Raw genomic sequence first — 17,540 nt, 5'->3', positions numbered from 1 at the left:
TAAATATTCGGCTGTGCAAAAGAGAATAGTGCTTAAGTACAGAAGGAGACATGATTTTTTTTTTAAATAAATACTTAAACACAACTCGGGTCCCACAAGCACCTGGACTCGGAGGTCTGTGCAGCGGAGCTGCCTGCCTGTGGTTTGAAATGCTTTTTAAATTTTATTATATTTCAAAGTAATACACGAACATGATTTTAAAAGTCAAATAACCCAAGGCCTCTGACAGAAAAATAGCAATCCCCAAACTCCCTCCTGATTCACACTCCCAGAGGTAACCGTTGGAATTCTTTTGGCCATTTCTTCTGGTATTTACTTACCTCCATAGCTGTAAATAGTTCACATACATTGCCAATTCTTTTTTTTTTAAGATTTTATTTATTTATTAGAGAGAGAGAGAGCACAGCAGGGGGAGAGGCAGAGGGAGAGGGAGAAGCAGGCTCCCCGCCAAGCAGGGAGCCCGACGTGGGGCTCGATCCAGGACCCCGGGATCATGACCTGAGCCGAAGGCAGACGCTTAACAGACTGAGCCACCCAGGCACCCCTTATACATTGCTAATTTTTTTTCAATTTTAGGTATTTTTCCTTTTACTTCTTAATATGACAGATAAGACTTAGGGTTGTAACCCTGTCCCTTGCCTGTGTCCACATGCCCTCCTCTTCCTCTCTCAGGAATAATCATGCCATCATTGGAAGATCTGGGACGCCTGGGTGGCTCAGTCATTAAGCGTCTGCCTTCAGCTCAGGTCATGATCCCAGAGTCCTGGGATCGAGTCCCGCATCGGGCTCTCTGCTCCTTGGGAGCCTGCTTCTCCCTCTGCCTGCCGCTTTCCCTCAAATAAATAAATAAAATCTTAAATTAAAAAAAGGATGCATTACCTATATCACTGTTAATTAACTATATAACTTGTTAATTAAAACAAATAGGAATACTTCAACATTTTTCATGGCTAAGTCATATCGCGTAGTGTGATTTTCTTCTTCGTACAACTCTGTTTTCCCTGGAGTCTTGTTCCTTTGTTTTGTGGCTTTAGTTTCACTGATTATTCCCACTCTATAGCTGTTCAACCACTCTCCATAGTTTCACACTGTGTAATTGTCAGCTCCCATATCCTGGCTACCGTAGATAATGCTGCAATAAACACAGGGGTGCATATACCTTTTCAAATTAATGTTATTTTCTTTGGGTAAATATCCAGTAGTGGAATTTACTGGATCATTTTTAACTTTTTGAGCAGCCTCCATACTGTTTTCCACAGTGTCTCTTCTCCACATCCTCACCAACACTTGTTATTTCTTGTGTTTATTTTAGCCATTCTGACAGACATAGAGTGACATCTCTTTGTGGTTTTAATTTGCATTTCTCTGGTGATTAGCAATGTTGAGCATCTTTTTATGTGTCTGTTGGCCATTTGTATTCTTCTTTGGAGAAATGCCTATTCAGGTCCTCTGCCCATTTTTAATTGGGTTATTTGGTTTTTTGGTGTTGAGTTGTGTAAGTTCTTTACCTATTTTAAATATTAACCCTTTATTGGATGTATCATTTGCAAGTATCTTCTCCCGTTCGGTAGGTTGCCTCTTTGTTTTGTTAATGGTTTCCTTGGCGGGGCAGAAGATTTTTATTTTGGTGTAGTCCCAATACTATAATTTTGCTTTTGTTTCCTTTGCCTCTGGACACATACCTAGAAAAGTGTTTTTATGGTTGACGTCAAAGAACTTACCGGCTATGTTTTCTTCTCTAAGTTTTATGATTTCAAGTCTCACATTTAAGTCTTAAATCCATTTTATTTTTGTGTATGGTGTAAGAAAGTGGTCTGGTTTCATTCTCTTGCACGTAGCTGTCTAGTATTGCCAACACCATTTATAGAAGATTCTTTTCCCCATTGTATGTTCTTGCTTCCTTTGTCATAGATTGACCATGCAAGTGTGGGTTTATTTCTGGGCTCTCTGTTCTGTTCTACTGACCTCTGTGTCTATTTTTGTGCCAGTACCATATTGTTTTGATTACTACAGCTTTGTTGTAGATCTTGTAATCTGGGATTGTGATACTTCTTTGTTCTTCTTTCTCAAGATTGTTTTGGCTATACAGGGTCTTTTGTGGTTCCATACAAATTTTAGGAGTATCTGTTCTAGTTCTGTGAAAAATGTTGTTGTACATACCAATACTTTATCCTTGGTCTTGGTTTTTGTATCTTAGAGTTTCTTCTTTTCTACCGCATCAGAGTATTCCACTGTATGACTGAACTATAATTTATATAATTTTAAGCATGGACATTTAGATTATTCCCAGTCTTTTGACAGGTTAAAGTTGTAATAACTTTAAATATAGATCATTTCACACGTGTGAGTACATCTGTGGAATAGATTTCTAGAAATGGGTTTCTTGGCAATATTTATATTTTCATTTAAGTTTCCTTCTGGGCCCTGCTTTGTCACTTTCCCTCATCTTTTCTGGACTATTAGCTGTCTTCATCAGGGTGAGATTATGTCTTTTGTAGTTTACTATTATTATTTTTTTAGTAGGAATATGGATTCTTTTTTTTTTTATTATGTTAGTCACCATACGTTACATCATTAGTTTTTGATTGTAGTTTACTATTATCTTTAATGGGATCTAGGGAGACACAGGAGATAAATGGCTGTGTTTGACTCTCCTGCTTAACCAGAAATTGCTAAGGCCCCTCTTCTGACAATGCTTAGAGAACTCTGGGTTAACATTTTATCTACAGAGGTGTAGCTTGAAAGGCAGCCTGGCTCTATTGCTGTATTCAAGTTCTTTTTTTTGGTCTCTGGCTCACCTGGAAGTTGAAGGTGGTAAAACATAAGGCTTAGACTTGGGCTTTGGGGTATTTTTATGCTAAGCTTTGAATTTAAAACTGGTTTGCCAAAGTTCTAATAATTAGTTTTAAATTTTCCTTTGTTACCCCTTATAACTTCATCCTTCCCCAACATTTGAGTTCTAGAACAGACTTGAGTCAAGAATTTGAGTGCAGGAACTGTATTTGGAAGATGATCCAAGGAACTAGCAACAGGGAAGGGAAGAAAGCGAGTAGGTGTGTGGTCAAGAATGTTACACCATAAGTAGACGGTACTTGTGATCCTGCTGAGGGCCTGCTGGTAAATACACAACACACGCACCTCAGAGTTATCCCACCCAGAGGCCCCGGGAGCTCAAATATGCCAACTCCTATCCTTCTTGACCTAATGACCTAATGAGCTAGAACCTAAAATTCAACTGAGGTTTCTTGAAGGCGACAGGGTTAGTGGGGGAGTTTTCTAAACAGAGCAAAGTTGCAAGGGCCCAAGGCTGAGTAGTGGACATGTGTTGTGTCTGGTTAACTAGAATTGATTCTTTCTTCTGAGACACTGCAATTTCGAGGGGATAGCTGGCCCACGGTGTCATCTTAAGAGACTGTCAACCAAGCCATCTTGCCCTCCCAAGGAGCAGCGACATAAGCCAGGCCACGCCAATCTCGCCATGTCAGGAAAGGGGAGAAAATCAGCACTAAGACAATGCCAATGAGCACCTGTTAGAGGGTCCCCCATGCTGGTTTCTGCTTCTTCAGGACCATTCTGTTCTTCCAGTGAATTCCGTTTCTGTTCACAGTAGACAGTTTCTATTTTTTAAAAAGAACTCTGAGGAAGGCAGGAAGAGACAGAACATGTCCCAGAACTTTTTAAGAATATTTTTGCCACATCTTAGTAACATTTACTTCTCATCACAGATCCTCTCACCATCCCCCCATACCCACTGTTTTTAAACTTGTCTGTGCTCGTATATAGAAAAGCAATTAATTTAAGGTGATTTTAAAATCTGGCCACTTAATTTGTTTCTAGTCGCTCTTGGGACTTTCTTATGTAAATGAATTTTTTCCTTCCCATAATTAGCTTTCTTCGATTTGATTGCACCAGGCTGAGACCTCAAAAATAATTAGTAATAATTGTGGCCCATTCTTCTCTAGTTCGTGACCTTACAACTGTTTCTAAAGCTTCACCATTAATCATTCACCATGTTTGTTAGGCGTAGGAAGATAGCTTTTTATCAAGTCTTTTCCTGGCTTAGCTGTTAATTTTTTTTTTTTTTAAGATTTTATTTATTTGACAGAGAGACACAGTGAGAGAGGCAATACAAGCAGGGGGAGTGGGAGAGGGAGAAGCAGGCCTCCCGCGGAGCAGGGAGCCCGATGTGGGACTCGATCCCAGGACCCCGGGATCATGACCTGGGCCGAAGGCAGATGCTTAACGACTGAGCCACTCAGGCGCCCCAGCTGTTAAATTTTATTGATGCTATTTTATTAGGATTATGGGCTTTCTTGCCCTTCAATGTGAAGAATTTCAAGTGTGTACTAATACTGAAACAATCTCGCATCCCTGGGATAAACCCCAACGTGGTCATCATGTTTTCTCTTTCGTATATAACTGGATTAGATTTACCATTTTATTTAGGATTTGTCCATTTGTATTACCAGGGCTCTCGTTTCCCCCTGCTCCAAACCCTTTTGTGGGCTATCCTGGCTACTTTAGTATGTAATACTGACCTTATAGAATATACTGACAAGTTCAGTCTAATCCAGGCTTCACACGTAACGTTTTTCCAGTTGATTCTTAACCTGTTGCCGTTATCCTTACAGAACCTCCCCCGAATTTTTTAAGTCAACTTCAAGTAAGTTATGCTAACTTGCCAGGCGTGATTGACCTTCATTGGCATTTCATTGAGGTGTTCTGGCATTTGATACCTAATTAAAAATCAGACTCATCATCTTAAGTAAATTCTTCCAAATTCCCCATCATCTAGGGTCACAGTTCCCAGGTCCTGGAGACTTAAAAATCGATCCCCAAAACCACGCCAAGGTCCTTAGGCAACTGATTTGCTTTCCTTCAAGATTCTAGTTTTATCTAAATGGAAGCAAACAGCAGGTACTCTTACCTGCTTTCTTCCACTCAACATCATTTGAGATTTGTCCATGTTGTTTATGCCAACTGTTACTCTATTGCTGAGTGGTATTCCACCGTACGGATACACCACCATCTGTTCATCCTTTCATTTGCTGGTGGACATTTCGGCTACTACAGATAAAACTGAGAATGTGCTGACTAGTCTTCACGTGGACATATGCTTTCATTTCTGTTAGGTAAGTACCCCTGGGAGTGGAATGGCTGGATCCTAAGGAATGCAGGTTTAGCTTTTAAGAAATGGCCATTTCCACAGCATTTGTAGTACTGAACCTGGCCACGAGCAGTACGGGGAAGATGCCCTGGCTTCATGGCCTTAGTATGTCGCCACAGTATGGTCATGTTTCCATTCTGCCAGCTGCATTCTGCCAGCTCAGCGGCAGCTCACCGCAGGCTTGATTTGTGTTTCCCTAACGACCGAGGCTGCAGACATCTTGTCATGTGCTGGTCCGCTATATACACCCTTTGGTCAAGTGTCCCAATCTTCCCCATTTTAAAAGCTAGGCTGTCTACTTACTGAGTTTAAGAGTTCTTTAGAGATACAAAGCTTTTGTTGGAGATTTTGCCAAATAGTTTCTGTCAGTCTATGGCTTATCTTTTCATTCTCTTCGTTCAAAGAGAAGTTTTTGATTTTTATGAAGTCCAATTTACTATAGAATTTGTACTTTTTGTGTCCTTTTTGAGCAATCTTTGCCAAAACCAGTCACTATAATTTTTCCCTTTATTTTCTTCTAGATTAATAGTGATAGCTTTTACACTAAATTGTAAAGTCCTCACTTCCCTTTTCCCTTTGCTCCCCACCGCCAAATCCTGGCAATCCATCTTTTGCATTTTCCAGAAATACTTTCTATTTGCCAGGTCACCCTCTTCTGCTTAGCTCTCATTCATTCTAATAGCCTCTTGGCTGACTGCCTTCTACCCTTAACCCGTAATATTCTTTAGATTATTTTTTACTGTAGTAAAAAACACTTAGCATAAAATGTATTGTCTTAACTGGATCTTAGGCTACTGGCCCATACCTAAAACAGCTGCACCAACACAGCAGCCTCATGCAGCTACTTGAACATAAATCAAAGTTCAGTTCCGCATTCACATTAGCCACATTTCACGTGCTCAACAGCCTCGTGCGGCGAACTGGCCACCATGCTAGGTGGCCCGAAGTTTTTTGGACAATGTTGCTGTACATTAATATCACTTCCATTTTCAAAGCATTCAGTTCAGGCTCTGAAGTAGAAGCTTTAACCATCAACACTGAGGTAGACTAACTCAATATGAGAGGTAAGAACATTCAAGTTCTGTAAGGATAAATATACCTTGCCTAAAGGAATCCTTTAAAGCTCGACAAGCTCTTTATTGCCCATCTATATAAAAAGTACTTGGTATGCTTCTCAAAGAACATATTCCATCCCAAAGCTATGTCCTTCGTAAACAATTTCCTTTCTCCTGTTCTTCATTCGAAACAGTACATATGGGAAATCCCTAATTAATCCACCCTTCTTATTCCTCAATATACATACTCTGTACTGCAACATATGTGAAATACGTGAACAGAAAATTTCACAACCCTTGGCTTTTTCCCTGCATCTAAGTGAATGTTTACCCCCCCCACACCCCCCGGGAACAATCACCCACCATTTTAAGCTTCCAAGAAGAGTCAGATTGTACCAGCCAACTGGGCCTTTTCCTGGCTACTCAGATCCATGTGGGGAGCGTCCAATACTAGATTCTCACACTCCACCATCAGAAGTACTGAGTAAGAGTATATGGAAATCAACAGTCCCTACAATGAGCTTGAAGTACAACCAGACTTGGGAGTAAAAACCTCAACCATCTCAGTCTTAAGAGAGAGAAAAAATTCCTGGCTGGCTCGGTCAGTACAGCAAGCAACTCTTGATCTTGGGGTCGTGAGTTTGAGCCCCATGCTAGGTGTAGAGCTTACTTAAAAAAAAAAAGGATAAATTCATTTTCTCCAAGATAGCAGAGCAACAGAAAGAAAACAACATAAAACCACAGAAACAGACACACTTTCTCTAGCCTGGTTATACTTCATTCTTCCCAGATACACACAATGCTCAACAAGAGACTGAAGTTTATTTATCATATACACAAGTCATGTTTGACCACTGAGAAAATGCTATTTACATAAAACATCACAGATTAAAAATACATAGTATTTGTATTTTAATGCAACGGGGGTCCCAGGATTCAAACAAGGAGGTCTGATTCCAACTCCGCAGTACAGCTGTTTGCTCTGCTACAAAGAGCTCTAGTGGAGGTAACTCTGGCAGTAAGTTTCTCAAGTCAGACAAGCGTGACTTTCACACACACGGTTTTGCATCTGTCGAGGAAGACACAGCATCTTCAGCACACGTACCAACATCTGGGGCTTCCACGTCCGAGTCCTCACTGGTTTCCTCTTCCGAGTCACACTCCTGACTGTTTGGTGATTCAGAGTTACCCAGAGGTTCCTCATGCAGTCTCTTTTGAAAGAATAAACCAACAATTTACTATCAACACTGTACAGGCCGAGTCCGTTAGCAGTGTGCTGGCATCATTGACCCTCAAGGTTCTAAAGAGGTCCTTTTCGTAAAGTCTCCCAATTACATTCACGGACAGTCAGGTGTTTTATCGAGGTCTCCCCCACGCTAGATCCCACTTCAGCGAAGTCACAGCGCCTAACCATTTGCTCATCTTTTTAAAGCACTGACATGCCCCCACAGTCCACTCGAGTCAGTGCTTCTCAAGCTACCTAGAGCGAAGAACCAGGTTTTCTGATTTCCAGTCTGCAGTGGACCAACACACTCAGGGCAGCTGGGAGAGCTATTCACTACTTCCAAGGGAAAACTTCGAACAGGAAGTCTGTCACGGCTTTAAAATGTAAGCAATTCAGTACAAGAAAAGCTAATATTTGAAAAACTTTCTTCCTATCAGTAATACGATTTTTTGAAAACGTGAATAAGTTTAAGACCTACTTTTTTAGTCCAATACTGTAAGTGAAGTAGTCATGCTAATTCTTTGTTTTTCTTTAAAGATTTATTTATGAGAGAGAGGGAGGGAGGGAGGGAGCGTGCAGGGGGAGGGCCAGAGGGAGAAGGAGAGAGAAACTCTAGCAGACTCCTTGCTGAGTTCGGAGCCTGATGCCGGGCTTGATCTCAAGACCCTGATATCATGACCTGAGCTGAAACCAAGAGTCGGACACTTAACTGACTGAGCCAGCCAGGCGCCCGGCACCCCCCCCCAACCCCAGGCTAGTTCTTATAAACACATTAGCTTCTTCCAAATAAAACGTCAGATAAGACCACCAAACTTTAGTTTACCAATTAACAGTTTTATACATGACGGTAATGTCACACTGGCATTCGTTATATTAAAACCTGTCAAAAAACTTGTCAACTGTGAAAGAAAAATTTTCCATATGTAAGTAAATTCCTTTTTATATTTCTACAAGAAAATAGATGTTCTTTTGCTTCATGATAATAATAATATCTAACAGTCACTGGGGCTCTTATGGGCAGGGACTTCTCTCCACTTTCATCGTTATAACTCATTATTCTCATGACAAGTCTACAAAGTGCATATTTTACCCCCATCTTACAAATGAGGAAGATGAAGCCCTGACAACATACATAACCTGCTTGACTCAACAAACGTGATGGTGCTGGGCAGGGAGCGAAGACTCACACCCAGGAAATCTGATTCCAGAGCCCGCACACTTACTGATTACACTGCTACCTCAAATGATGAAAAAACAGAGGATTCGGAGTCAGGTGAGTGTTCAAATACCTACCTCTATCACCTCTGCCATATACTGCACATGCTCTGCTACCTCTGCCAGTTCTTTGTTTTCCTTCTTCAGGCGGGCAATTTCACTGTCCTTTTGTTCAATTTCTTTGTGAAGCTATATGACATAAATAAAGTTCAGTATTCCACCGATCTGCCATGCTAGAAACCAAACTACCATGCCTCCAAGTCTGTAACGGAGAATAACCGACAGACACATTTACACAAAGTTCCTAACAACAGTGCTACCTCTGGCTCTCGATGAGCTCCTTTGGTGTAACAGTTCTGGTAACAGAGCTCCCTTTCTGATTAGACTTGTCTTAGACCAACATTAAAGCTAGTTTATATCACTCCAACCAAGCAGAAGGAAAGTAATCCTGGAATGTTGAAGATTGCCACAAACTACAGTCAGTACATACTTTCTCATTTTCCTTAAGTGCTTCATAGAGCGCCTTCCTCCGTTTTTCTGCCACTTCTTTCCAATATTGAGAGGATGGATTTTCTAAAATAAATTAACGTTTTCATGTAAACCTTGAAAATATTATTATACTATTATATGCTACTGTAAAAACCCAATGATTTTTCTACAAAAAAAATGTTCCCACAACACTTTATGGAACATCACCAGCTTCCTCTGTTGACTTCCACTGCCATTCCAGTTAGAACTAGGACGAACAATAGGCTCCTTCTAGCTCAGCCACGTTGCTGCTGGGTCCCTTCATTTTCTGCTATGTGCAAGTTCCTTTCTTCAAAATCATTCTCTAGATACTTTCTTTTGAAAAGACAATTTCCAAGTCTTGTGACACTTAAGAAAATCTAATGTCAGAGCTGTCATATTAATCACTAACCTTTTAATATTTCACCCATATTTGGATCTTACCAAACAGTAAAGCCTGTTCACAGTATATACCATAAGAAATTTTCAACTATCTAAACATTTGAGTAAAATACCTAATAGAGTCTCCAGATTAAGAGGCTGTGGGCAGGATTTGTAACAGTATAATAAGTGATTTGTTATTTTATTTAATATTTAAATAATTAAATATTAAATTAGTTATTAATATTAATAATTTAAATTTATCATTAACTAAAACATTTAAGAAAAGTTATACATTTTTTCATACCTGCAATCATAAGATCAAACGCTTCTTGAGTAACTTCACTAAAATTTTTATTTTCACTATGTTCTGGGACAAAAACAACTCCAGAGCTGGAAGCCTTAGATGTTAACTGGTCGTTCCAATGTTTCCTTTTGGACAAGGCTTTAACCAACTACAATGAAAATACATGCATCAATCTCATTTATTTTGATTTAATGAACAAGAAAGTTGGGTGGTTTTATCATGTATGTATTAAAAACAGAGCACTCATATGTCTGTTTGAAATCTTTGGATCTTTTAAAAGAATCACAAATTTAAAACTCTACCAAAATGTAGTTATTTTTTAGGAATTTTATTTGCAGCAACTATCCTAGATTAGACTTAGGTCTAAGGCTTAGCTGAAATTATTTTTTTTGTTTAAATAACTGAGTACCACAGAAAGGCCGTATTTTCAGACCTGTAAAAGTCTAGACACCCTCATCTGTAATTTTATCCTTTACAGACAGGGGTAAATGAATGACTATAACATTTTATTCCCAAAACATCAAACATTATTCCTGTTGGCTAACTCATAACTTCTTACATCATCCCAGTGCTACTGTAGGTCTTCATACCAATTTTGAACTTCCTAAATTGAACCATCAATACAAAAACCATTTCTGAGAGAAACACACAATCGTTATTCTTGAATTATTTCCAAGTTTCAATGACCGAGGCATCTCCGGATCAAGGACATCTTGGAAAGGTCTTTAATGTAAAGTTAGTATCATTTGTACCATTCTAGCCCGATAACACATACCTCATTCTCTCTGCCAACAAGTGATCCAGCTGCTGAAGGCTGAATCATCTTCAGAGTTCTTCTTGGCACAGGACTATTCTAAAAGTCAACGAAATTTATTATCTGGTTACGCAGTTGTTATACGGGTTATTACTCTCGTACTCCTATAATTTAGGAAAGAGGAAACACTAAGAATACTAGTATTTGGTCTGCTATATAATTAAATAGGAGCAATATATTGGTTTTTTCAACTGGCAAACTTGTTATTTCCCTAAATTATAATAAAGTTTAAAGAAAGCCTAATGGATCACATTACCCAAACTTGACACAAGTAGCTTTTCTCCTTCCATTTCATTTTATTTTATTTTATTCTTATGTTAATCCCATACATTACATCATTAGTTTTAGATGAAGTGTTCCATGATTCATTGTTTTCTCCTTCCATTTCAATACATGCTGTATTATAGTCACCTTGTTAACTAATCACATCCAGTTAAAAAATATAACAAAATTTCTAAGCTCTAATACTTCAGACCATATTGATGAAACTGCAGTACAACAGGAATATTTGTATTCCCTCTTAAAAAGATCTGCCACACAGAAACTAGAAACCTACCAGACATCATAACATTTACAGTAGAAACCCAAAAAGGGGTAAACTGGGGGAAAAAAGGTTATTTACACTGCAAAATATTTCTTCCCCTACTCAAAAAGATTCATCTCAGACTTCCTTTCAATAGCAACTATCCCCTAACACATGTATATGTATTCACCAAAGGAATACAATTTTCAGAACACACCTTTATACAGAACCAAAAACACATCTAAGAGGACAACCCCCCCCCGCCCCCCGCAATCTTCACCTGACTGCAGAAGCAGTTTTGCTTCAAGCCCATTCATTAGGAGACGGCCACAAAGTCCATGCCAGAGGCACACGAGGATACTGTGAATTTGCCCACGCTACTGTTTTGGAAAAAACTTAGCCTTCCTTATAACATGTAAATAGCTTCCCATATATTTCCTGATCTGAAAGCGCTCTCTTTTTGCAAAAAATCATTAGTTATCCTGCCGCCATGGGATAGCAAACAATGGTGAACACTCAAACAAGGGCAGCAAGAACATGACACCGAAGCAGCGTGGGAAAGTTTCTGCTTCCATGCAGTACTTCACAGGACGAGAGCTCACCTTTCCCACGGTACAGTTTCTACTGCCGATTATTATCTCACTATTGAACTGAAGAACAAATGCCAGCTACTCTGAGAACAAATATTATAACAACATTTCAGATGTAATTTAGATTATAGATTAGTCCACAGACAAACAGAAGAAAACCTAACTCTGGACCCTTAAGAATAGGAGGTGTTAATTTATTTAAATGCTTGCTACTAATAATGGCCAAAGAAGCCAGATAAATCAATGCCACACACAAAAAAATGGCCATTTTTAAGATTAACTTTTGTACATATAAGCCTGAAGCACCCAGCCCCCAAGATGGAATATGGCTATTATCATTCTCTTCATACAGATCATGCATTGGAATACCAGACTCTTTAGAGCCAAGAGGTTCAGGTTCTTAGATATTAATAGGTCTTAATCTTTTTAGAAAACCATTTGGGATTCTGGGAACCCTTCTCTCAAAAAAAAAAAAAAAAAAAAAAAAGCACACAAGAGCACTACTCACATGGAGTTTTGCCTAATTGGTAGGAAATCCATGAACTCCTATAATTCACTCTTATAGATCTAGTTTTAGTCCAATCTCTTCCTTTTACAGAGATGTAAACTGAGGCTGGGATGCTAAATAATTCACCCAACATCAGAGCTGTGGAGGCTAAATCAAGAATCAAACAGAACCCAGTCCTTTTATATCCAAGATAGTTGTACTCTAGCTAGTACACATTACATTTTTCTTTAGATATAAAGATCTGCTGAAATGATATAAACTGTCTGGGATCTGCCTCAAAATAATTATGTGGCTCAAGGAGGAGTGAATGAAAATGTAGATGAAACAAGATTAGCCATATATTGATAACTGTTGAAAACTGTAAAGTTGAGATTATTATATTATTGACTCTATTTTTGAATATTTGAAAATTTTCATAAGAAAAAGTTTAAGCACACACACAAAGCTCAGTGGGAAAATGTCATCATCCTAAATGGAAAGAGATGGACTTAAATTATCAATGCACAGTTATTATTTACGAAAAATAATGTAAGGACACTAAGGCAAGGTAAGCCATCTATCAGAAAGCATCTGCTATCACTTATGAAAGGCTTTTATTTATTCTATTTAATTTAAATCTTAAATTAAAAATGATAGTTTTCCTGAAGATGTGGTCTCATTACCGGGAACCCTCACCCTCTAAGTTGTGTGGCAGAAGCTTGTTAAGTTGTAAATTCATTTAGAACCTTAAGAGCAAAATCAGTCAAAGTTACAAATTCAAAATTAAATTCTGTTCTTATTGTTATACGAATAAATATTTGGGATAAGATTTCCAGTGATGGCATCATACTGGGATTCAAAAAGCGTAGCAAAACAAGCAGGTTCGATGGTAATGAGTATGATCTTCTCTGGACACACGTGCACTGTAACGCAAAATGTGTCTCTAGTCAAAGACACTAATTCTCAAGATACAAAGGATTTTAGTAAAGTCATTTTATAAAATGGAGGAGTGGAAAGAAAGCAACCACAATCTTATTTACAGAGAATCCTAAGGAATCTACTAAAAAACTACTAGATCTAATAAGTTCAGCAAGGTTGCAGGATTTAAGATCAAATTCAAAAGGCAAAAATCAACTGTTTTCCATACAGTAGCAATGAACACACAGAAAATTTAATTTAAGAAACAATTCTATCTACAGTAGCATTAAAAATACTTAAGAAAAAATTAAGCAAAAGGAGTATAAAACTCAATACTCTGAAAACTACCAAAACATTGTTGAAAGAAATTAAGACCTAAACAAACGGAAAGAGATTCCATGCAATGGGATCATAAAACTTAACTGTTCAACCTTAATTAATTTTTTTAAAGTTCTCTAGTGTTACTTGTCCTCTAGCTAAAAGCTCGGCACTTCAAAGTTTATAGAAACAATAGCCAGATTAAATTTAGTTAAATCATATCAAAATGCTTCTAACCACATGCTTTCTTCAACAAATGAAAGTGATTCTATCACATACCTTTACATTCTCTTTGATTTCTTCTTGTTTCTGCTTCATATTTGGATTCATTATACACCTGGTGAAGTACAAAAAACTAGTAATTTATACCATAAACAGAAAGTGGTTTGCACCCGAAGGTGGAGTTTAGATTTTTTTGTTGTTGTTACAAGTATTTACAAGTATTTACAATCATAGAACTCATTACTACTAACAGTAAAACTATGATCTTTTCTCACTGTACCCAAACTCAGCCCCATCAATGACTACAGGGACTAAAGTTTGTGACTCTTACTATCTATATTACATACACACACACAATAATTCTGGTTAGAAACATCTTGTTACAACAGGAAAATTAGGTATTCTAAACAAATTTACAAAACACTGTGGTGTCCTGGATTAAACAGAGGACTCAAAAAAACCTGAGAAATGGTCACCAAGAAAAGCAAAACGATAAATGGTCACCAGGTACGTGGGTATGCTCAAGTCTGTCCTAAAGGATAGCATTCTAGGGCGCCTGGGTGGCTCAGTTGGTTGAGCGACTGCCTTCAGCTCAGGTCATGGTCCCGGGGTCCTGGGATCGAGCCCCGCATCCGCGGGAAGCCTGCTCCCTCTTCCACTCCCCCTGCTTGTGTTCCCTCTCTCGCTGTGTCTCTCTCTGTCAAATAAATAAATAAAATCTTTAAAAAAATAAATAAATAAAGGAGAGCATTCTAGGGGCGCCTGGGTGGCTCAATCAGGTCGGCTTGGGTCATGATCCAGGGTCCTGGGACCCAGCCCTATGTTGGGCTCCCTGCTCAGCGGGGAGTCTATTCCCTCTGCTTCTGTCTGCTGCTCCCCGTTTGTTCTCTCTCTCAAACGAATAAATAAAACCTTAAAAAACAAAGAGCATTCTAACTTTGCTGTTGTTTCAAAGGCAGTTTTAAGCTACAATAAAACTGGCCCTGGTAGCCAGCAATAGGGCTGCAGTGATTTAATATCCGATCTGAGCTTATGTATTCACACTGGTAGGGAACGTCTAACCATCACCGTGACTGAGACACTGCGGGAAGCAGGGAGGAGGGGGCAGAAGATAAAGGGATTACGCAACGTGGTTAACCAGACCCCTGGGCCAGACTCGCGCCAAACCCAACCTCCGAACCGCCTGGGCAGGCCTGCGCCTGCCAAACATCTTGACTGCGGCCGAGTATGCCTTTACTCGGCGCGGCGGCTTTCAGACCTCGCCCGCGACTCCCCTCCGGCTCACACATTTACACCGGGCCTAGCACGAGCCCAGACGAGCGTTTAAACCGGAAAGCCCCTAACGGTGTACGCACCTTATCTTCCCTTCTATCTCACGTTAGGCAAAAGCTGACGGGGACCCACGAAACGGAGCAATGTTCTCCCAAACCGCACGTCGCAGCCCGGGATCCCCCAATCGTTTACTTGGGCCTCGAACACCGTGGAGAGAACACCGCGCGCACAGCATGCGAGGCGCAAGCACGGCTCCGTGAAACTTCCCGTTGCCTCGTCGGGCTGCATCCCGAACTGCGACGTGCGGTGAGCTTCCGTCTGGGCCGCGGCCCAAACGGGTGGCAGCCCCTGGCCCAGCGCAGTCCCTCCTAGGCCTGTCACACTCCGGTCGGCAGCCGTGCAGGGGCTGGGGCCCCGGGAGACACCAGCGGCACCAACCGCGGGTCGTTTCAGCGGGCGACGCAGGACTCCGCAGGCTCCGGGCACAGCGAGCCCCTCGACGCGGCGGGCCGGGGCCGGGGCTCCCCGCGCAGGCCGGGGGTCGGCGGGGCTCGGCGGGGCTCGGGGCTCCCGCCGCGGCTCCCACCGGGGCTCCCCGCGCAGGCCGGGGGTCGGCGGGACTCGGGGCTCCCGCCGCAAGCCGGGGGTCGGCGGGGCTCGGGGCTCCCGCCGCGGCTCCCACCGGGGCTCCCCGCGCAGGCCGGGGGTCGGCGGGGCTCGGGGCTCCCCGGGCAGGCCGGGGGTCGGCGGGACTCGGGGCTCCCGCCGCAGGCCGGGGGTCGGCGGGGCTCGGGGCTCCCGCCGCGGCTCCCACCGGGGCTCCCCGCGCAGGCCGGGGGTCGGCGGGGCTCGGGGCTCCCACCGCAAGCCGGGGGTCGGCGGGACTCGGGGCTCCCACCGCAAGCCGGGGGTCGGCGGGACTCGGGGCGGCGGGACTCGGGGCGGCGCGCCGGGGCTCCCGCCGCGGGCACGCGTCCGGGACGCGCCCGCCAACCAATCGGGAGCGCGGACAGGAGAGCGCGCCAAAACCGACCCAGCCAATGGGGCAGCCCCCTCGTCCGCGGGGCCCTGCCTCCCGCGCGCTCCCCGCAACGTCCACTCCGGCCGCGGCCCGGCAGCCGTCAAAGGAGCGGCCCCCGCGTTCCCACCTCTCTCACGCTTATCGGACGGGCGCGCTCGGTCCTCGTAGCGGACGCAGGGAGCTGCGGCGGGAGCGCCTCGCACACGGTCCACCGCCGCTGGGAAAGCTGGCGAACTCCGCTCGTCGGCGCGACGGCCACGTGACCAGCTGACGCCAGACGGATCCCGCGAATCGCCTCCCGCCTCCGCCCCTCGGCCCCGCCCCTCGGCCCCGCCCCTTCCTGCGCCTGCGCGGTGGGAGTTGCGCGGATTGGGGCGGGGCCGCCCGGGGGTTTCTGCCGGCGGGGCGGTCGCTGCCCTCTGACCTTGCCTGGGAATTCTCCCCTCGGTGCAAGGCTCTCTTCTCTTTGCCCTTGTCAAGGGCAGGGGGCGGGGCAAGCCCTCCCGCTAGACACGCAGTCGGGGAGAACAAGCTGTCGTATCGGAAGCGCCCGGCGTACCTGTCGGCGAAGCCGTGGCTGCGCGGACTCCCGCTTGTGTTCCGGGCGCTTGTGTTCCGGCTGCGTGCACCCTGGCTGTGCTGCGCTTCGGTGGGGGCTCCGCAGGCTGGACTCGGCCGTCGGGTGCTCCTGCCGCCGCTCGCCGAGCGCCCGGCGCGCGCCCAGGACTGATCTGGCGCGGGAATGCAAGGAGCGGGGTCCCCCTCGCGACGCCTGTAGCTTTGCTTTATCGCTCGTCTGCAAAATCTCAGCTCCTCTGTGACAGAGCACGTTTGGGGTCACCGGGGCCTGGCCTTTTGCGCACATCTGTTTTCCCATTCCTTGACTTTTCCTGGGATTGTCATTCTCAGAGGGAGGACTGCCCCGCACCGCGCACAGCGCCGCTCTCGGGCGGAGCTGTCTCACCTGTGCGCCCACCTGCCCACCTGCCCACCTCCTGCCTCGCCCCGGTTTCTCTTCCACCGAGCTCACAATGTACAGAGCACAGTGCTGTGGTCCTGGCTTTGTTTGGGAGACATACATAAAATCTAAATTCGTAAAGGAAACAGTCCATTGATTGGAAAACGATCCGTAGACCGGATTTCCAAAGTGAGATCCTGACGACCAGTGCCAAGTACAAGCACAGCGTCTTTTGACTGTGAAACACCAGCCGGTCAAAATAGTGACTCTGACTTCCAGTTTCTTCATTCAGCCGCATGATAAAAAGGCATCGCTGGAAAGACCCAAAATGGTAAGTATATACAACGTTCTATTCAGGTAGCCTGTACTGGGTAGAGTATAAAGCAAAGTTCATAATGTTTCCTAACAGAACTAAAAAAACTGGGAAAGACAAATCTCTTCCATAAGAAAATGGTAAGCAAACCAAGGAGGTAGAATCATGAGGTCACCAGGTTAAAAGCCTGAGGAGCAATAAGAGAATTGGTGATTTTCCAGAAGTATCACAAAACCCACTTACCTAA

The 17,540-nt window shown here is 43.1% G+C and overlaps 1 protein-coding gene and 1 long non-coding RNA gene across 3 annotated transcripts in view; one reads left to right on the top strand and one right to left on the bottom strand.

The window, feature by feature from the left end:
• Positions 1–7,117: 7,117 nt before the first annotated feature.
• GMNN (geminin DNA replication inhibitor) lies at positions 7,118–16,274 on the bottom strand. 2 transcript variants are annotated; one of them, XM_034985790.1, is made up of 7 exons: positions 16,150–16,274; positions 13,787–13,844; positions 10,633–10,710; positions 9,858–10,005; positions 9,153–9,235; positions 8,741–8,851; positions 7,118–7,433 (listed from the first exon to the last, which is right to left on the bottom strand). In XM_034985790.1, the coding sequence occupies exons 2-7, from the start codon at positions 13,835–13,837 to the stop codon at positions 7,272–7,274; spliced, it is 633 nt and encodes a 210-aa protein (XP_034841681.1). In that variant the 5' UTR covers positions 13,838–13,844; positions 16,150–16,274; the 3' UTR covers positions 7,118–7,271. The 2 variants fall into 2 exon arrangements, with proteins under 2 accessions (XP_034841681.1, XP_034841680.1); XM_034985789.1 differs by lacking the exon at positions 16,150–16,274 and adding an exon at positions 15,085–15,344.
• Positions 16,275–16,364: 90 nt separating this feature from the next.
• Positions 16,365–17,540, top strand: part of LOC117997478 — a 3,263-nt gene continuing 2,087 nt past the window's right edge. The window contains exon 1 of the long non-coding RNA XR_004675827.1: positions 16,365–17,311. This is a non-coding gene — a long non-coding RNA (uncharacterized LOC117997478). The remainder of the gene's footprint in view (positions 17,312–17,540) is intronic.

This window comes from Mirounga leonina, unplaced genomic scaffold (genome assembly GCF_011800145.1).
Source record: "Mirounga leonina isolate KUSES-001 unplaced genomic scaffold, KU_Mleo_1.0 Mir_366, whole genome shotgun sequence".
Classification (NCBI taxonomy): Eukaryota; Metazoa; Chordata; class Mammalia; order Carnivora; family Phocidae; genus Mirounga; species Mirounga leonina.
This window is presented reverse-complemented; position numbering and strand designations above follow the sequence as displayed.

Excerpts from the sequence above, each read along its gene's own strand:
- GMNN (XM_034985790.1), bottom strand. The coding sequence starts at position 13,837 with ATGAATCCAAATATGAAGCAGAAACAAGAAGAAATCAAAGAGAATGTA. Across the intron at positions 10,711-13,786 it reads AAATCAAAGAGAATGTAAAG|AATAGTCCTGTGCCAAGAAG; the intron begins GTATGTGATAGA and ends GTTGACTTTTAG. Across the intron at positions 8,852-9,152 it reads CACTTAAGGAAAATGAGAAA|CTTCACAAAGAAATTGAACA; the intron begins GTATGTACTGAC and ends TATGTCATATAG.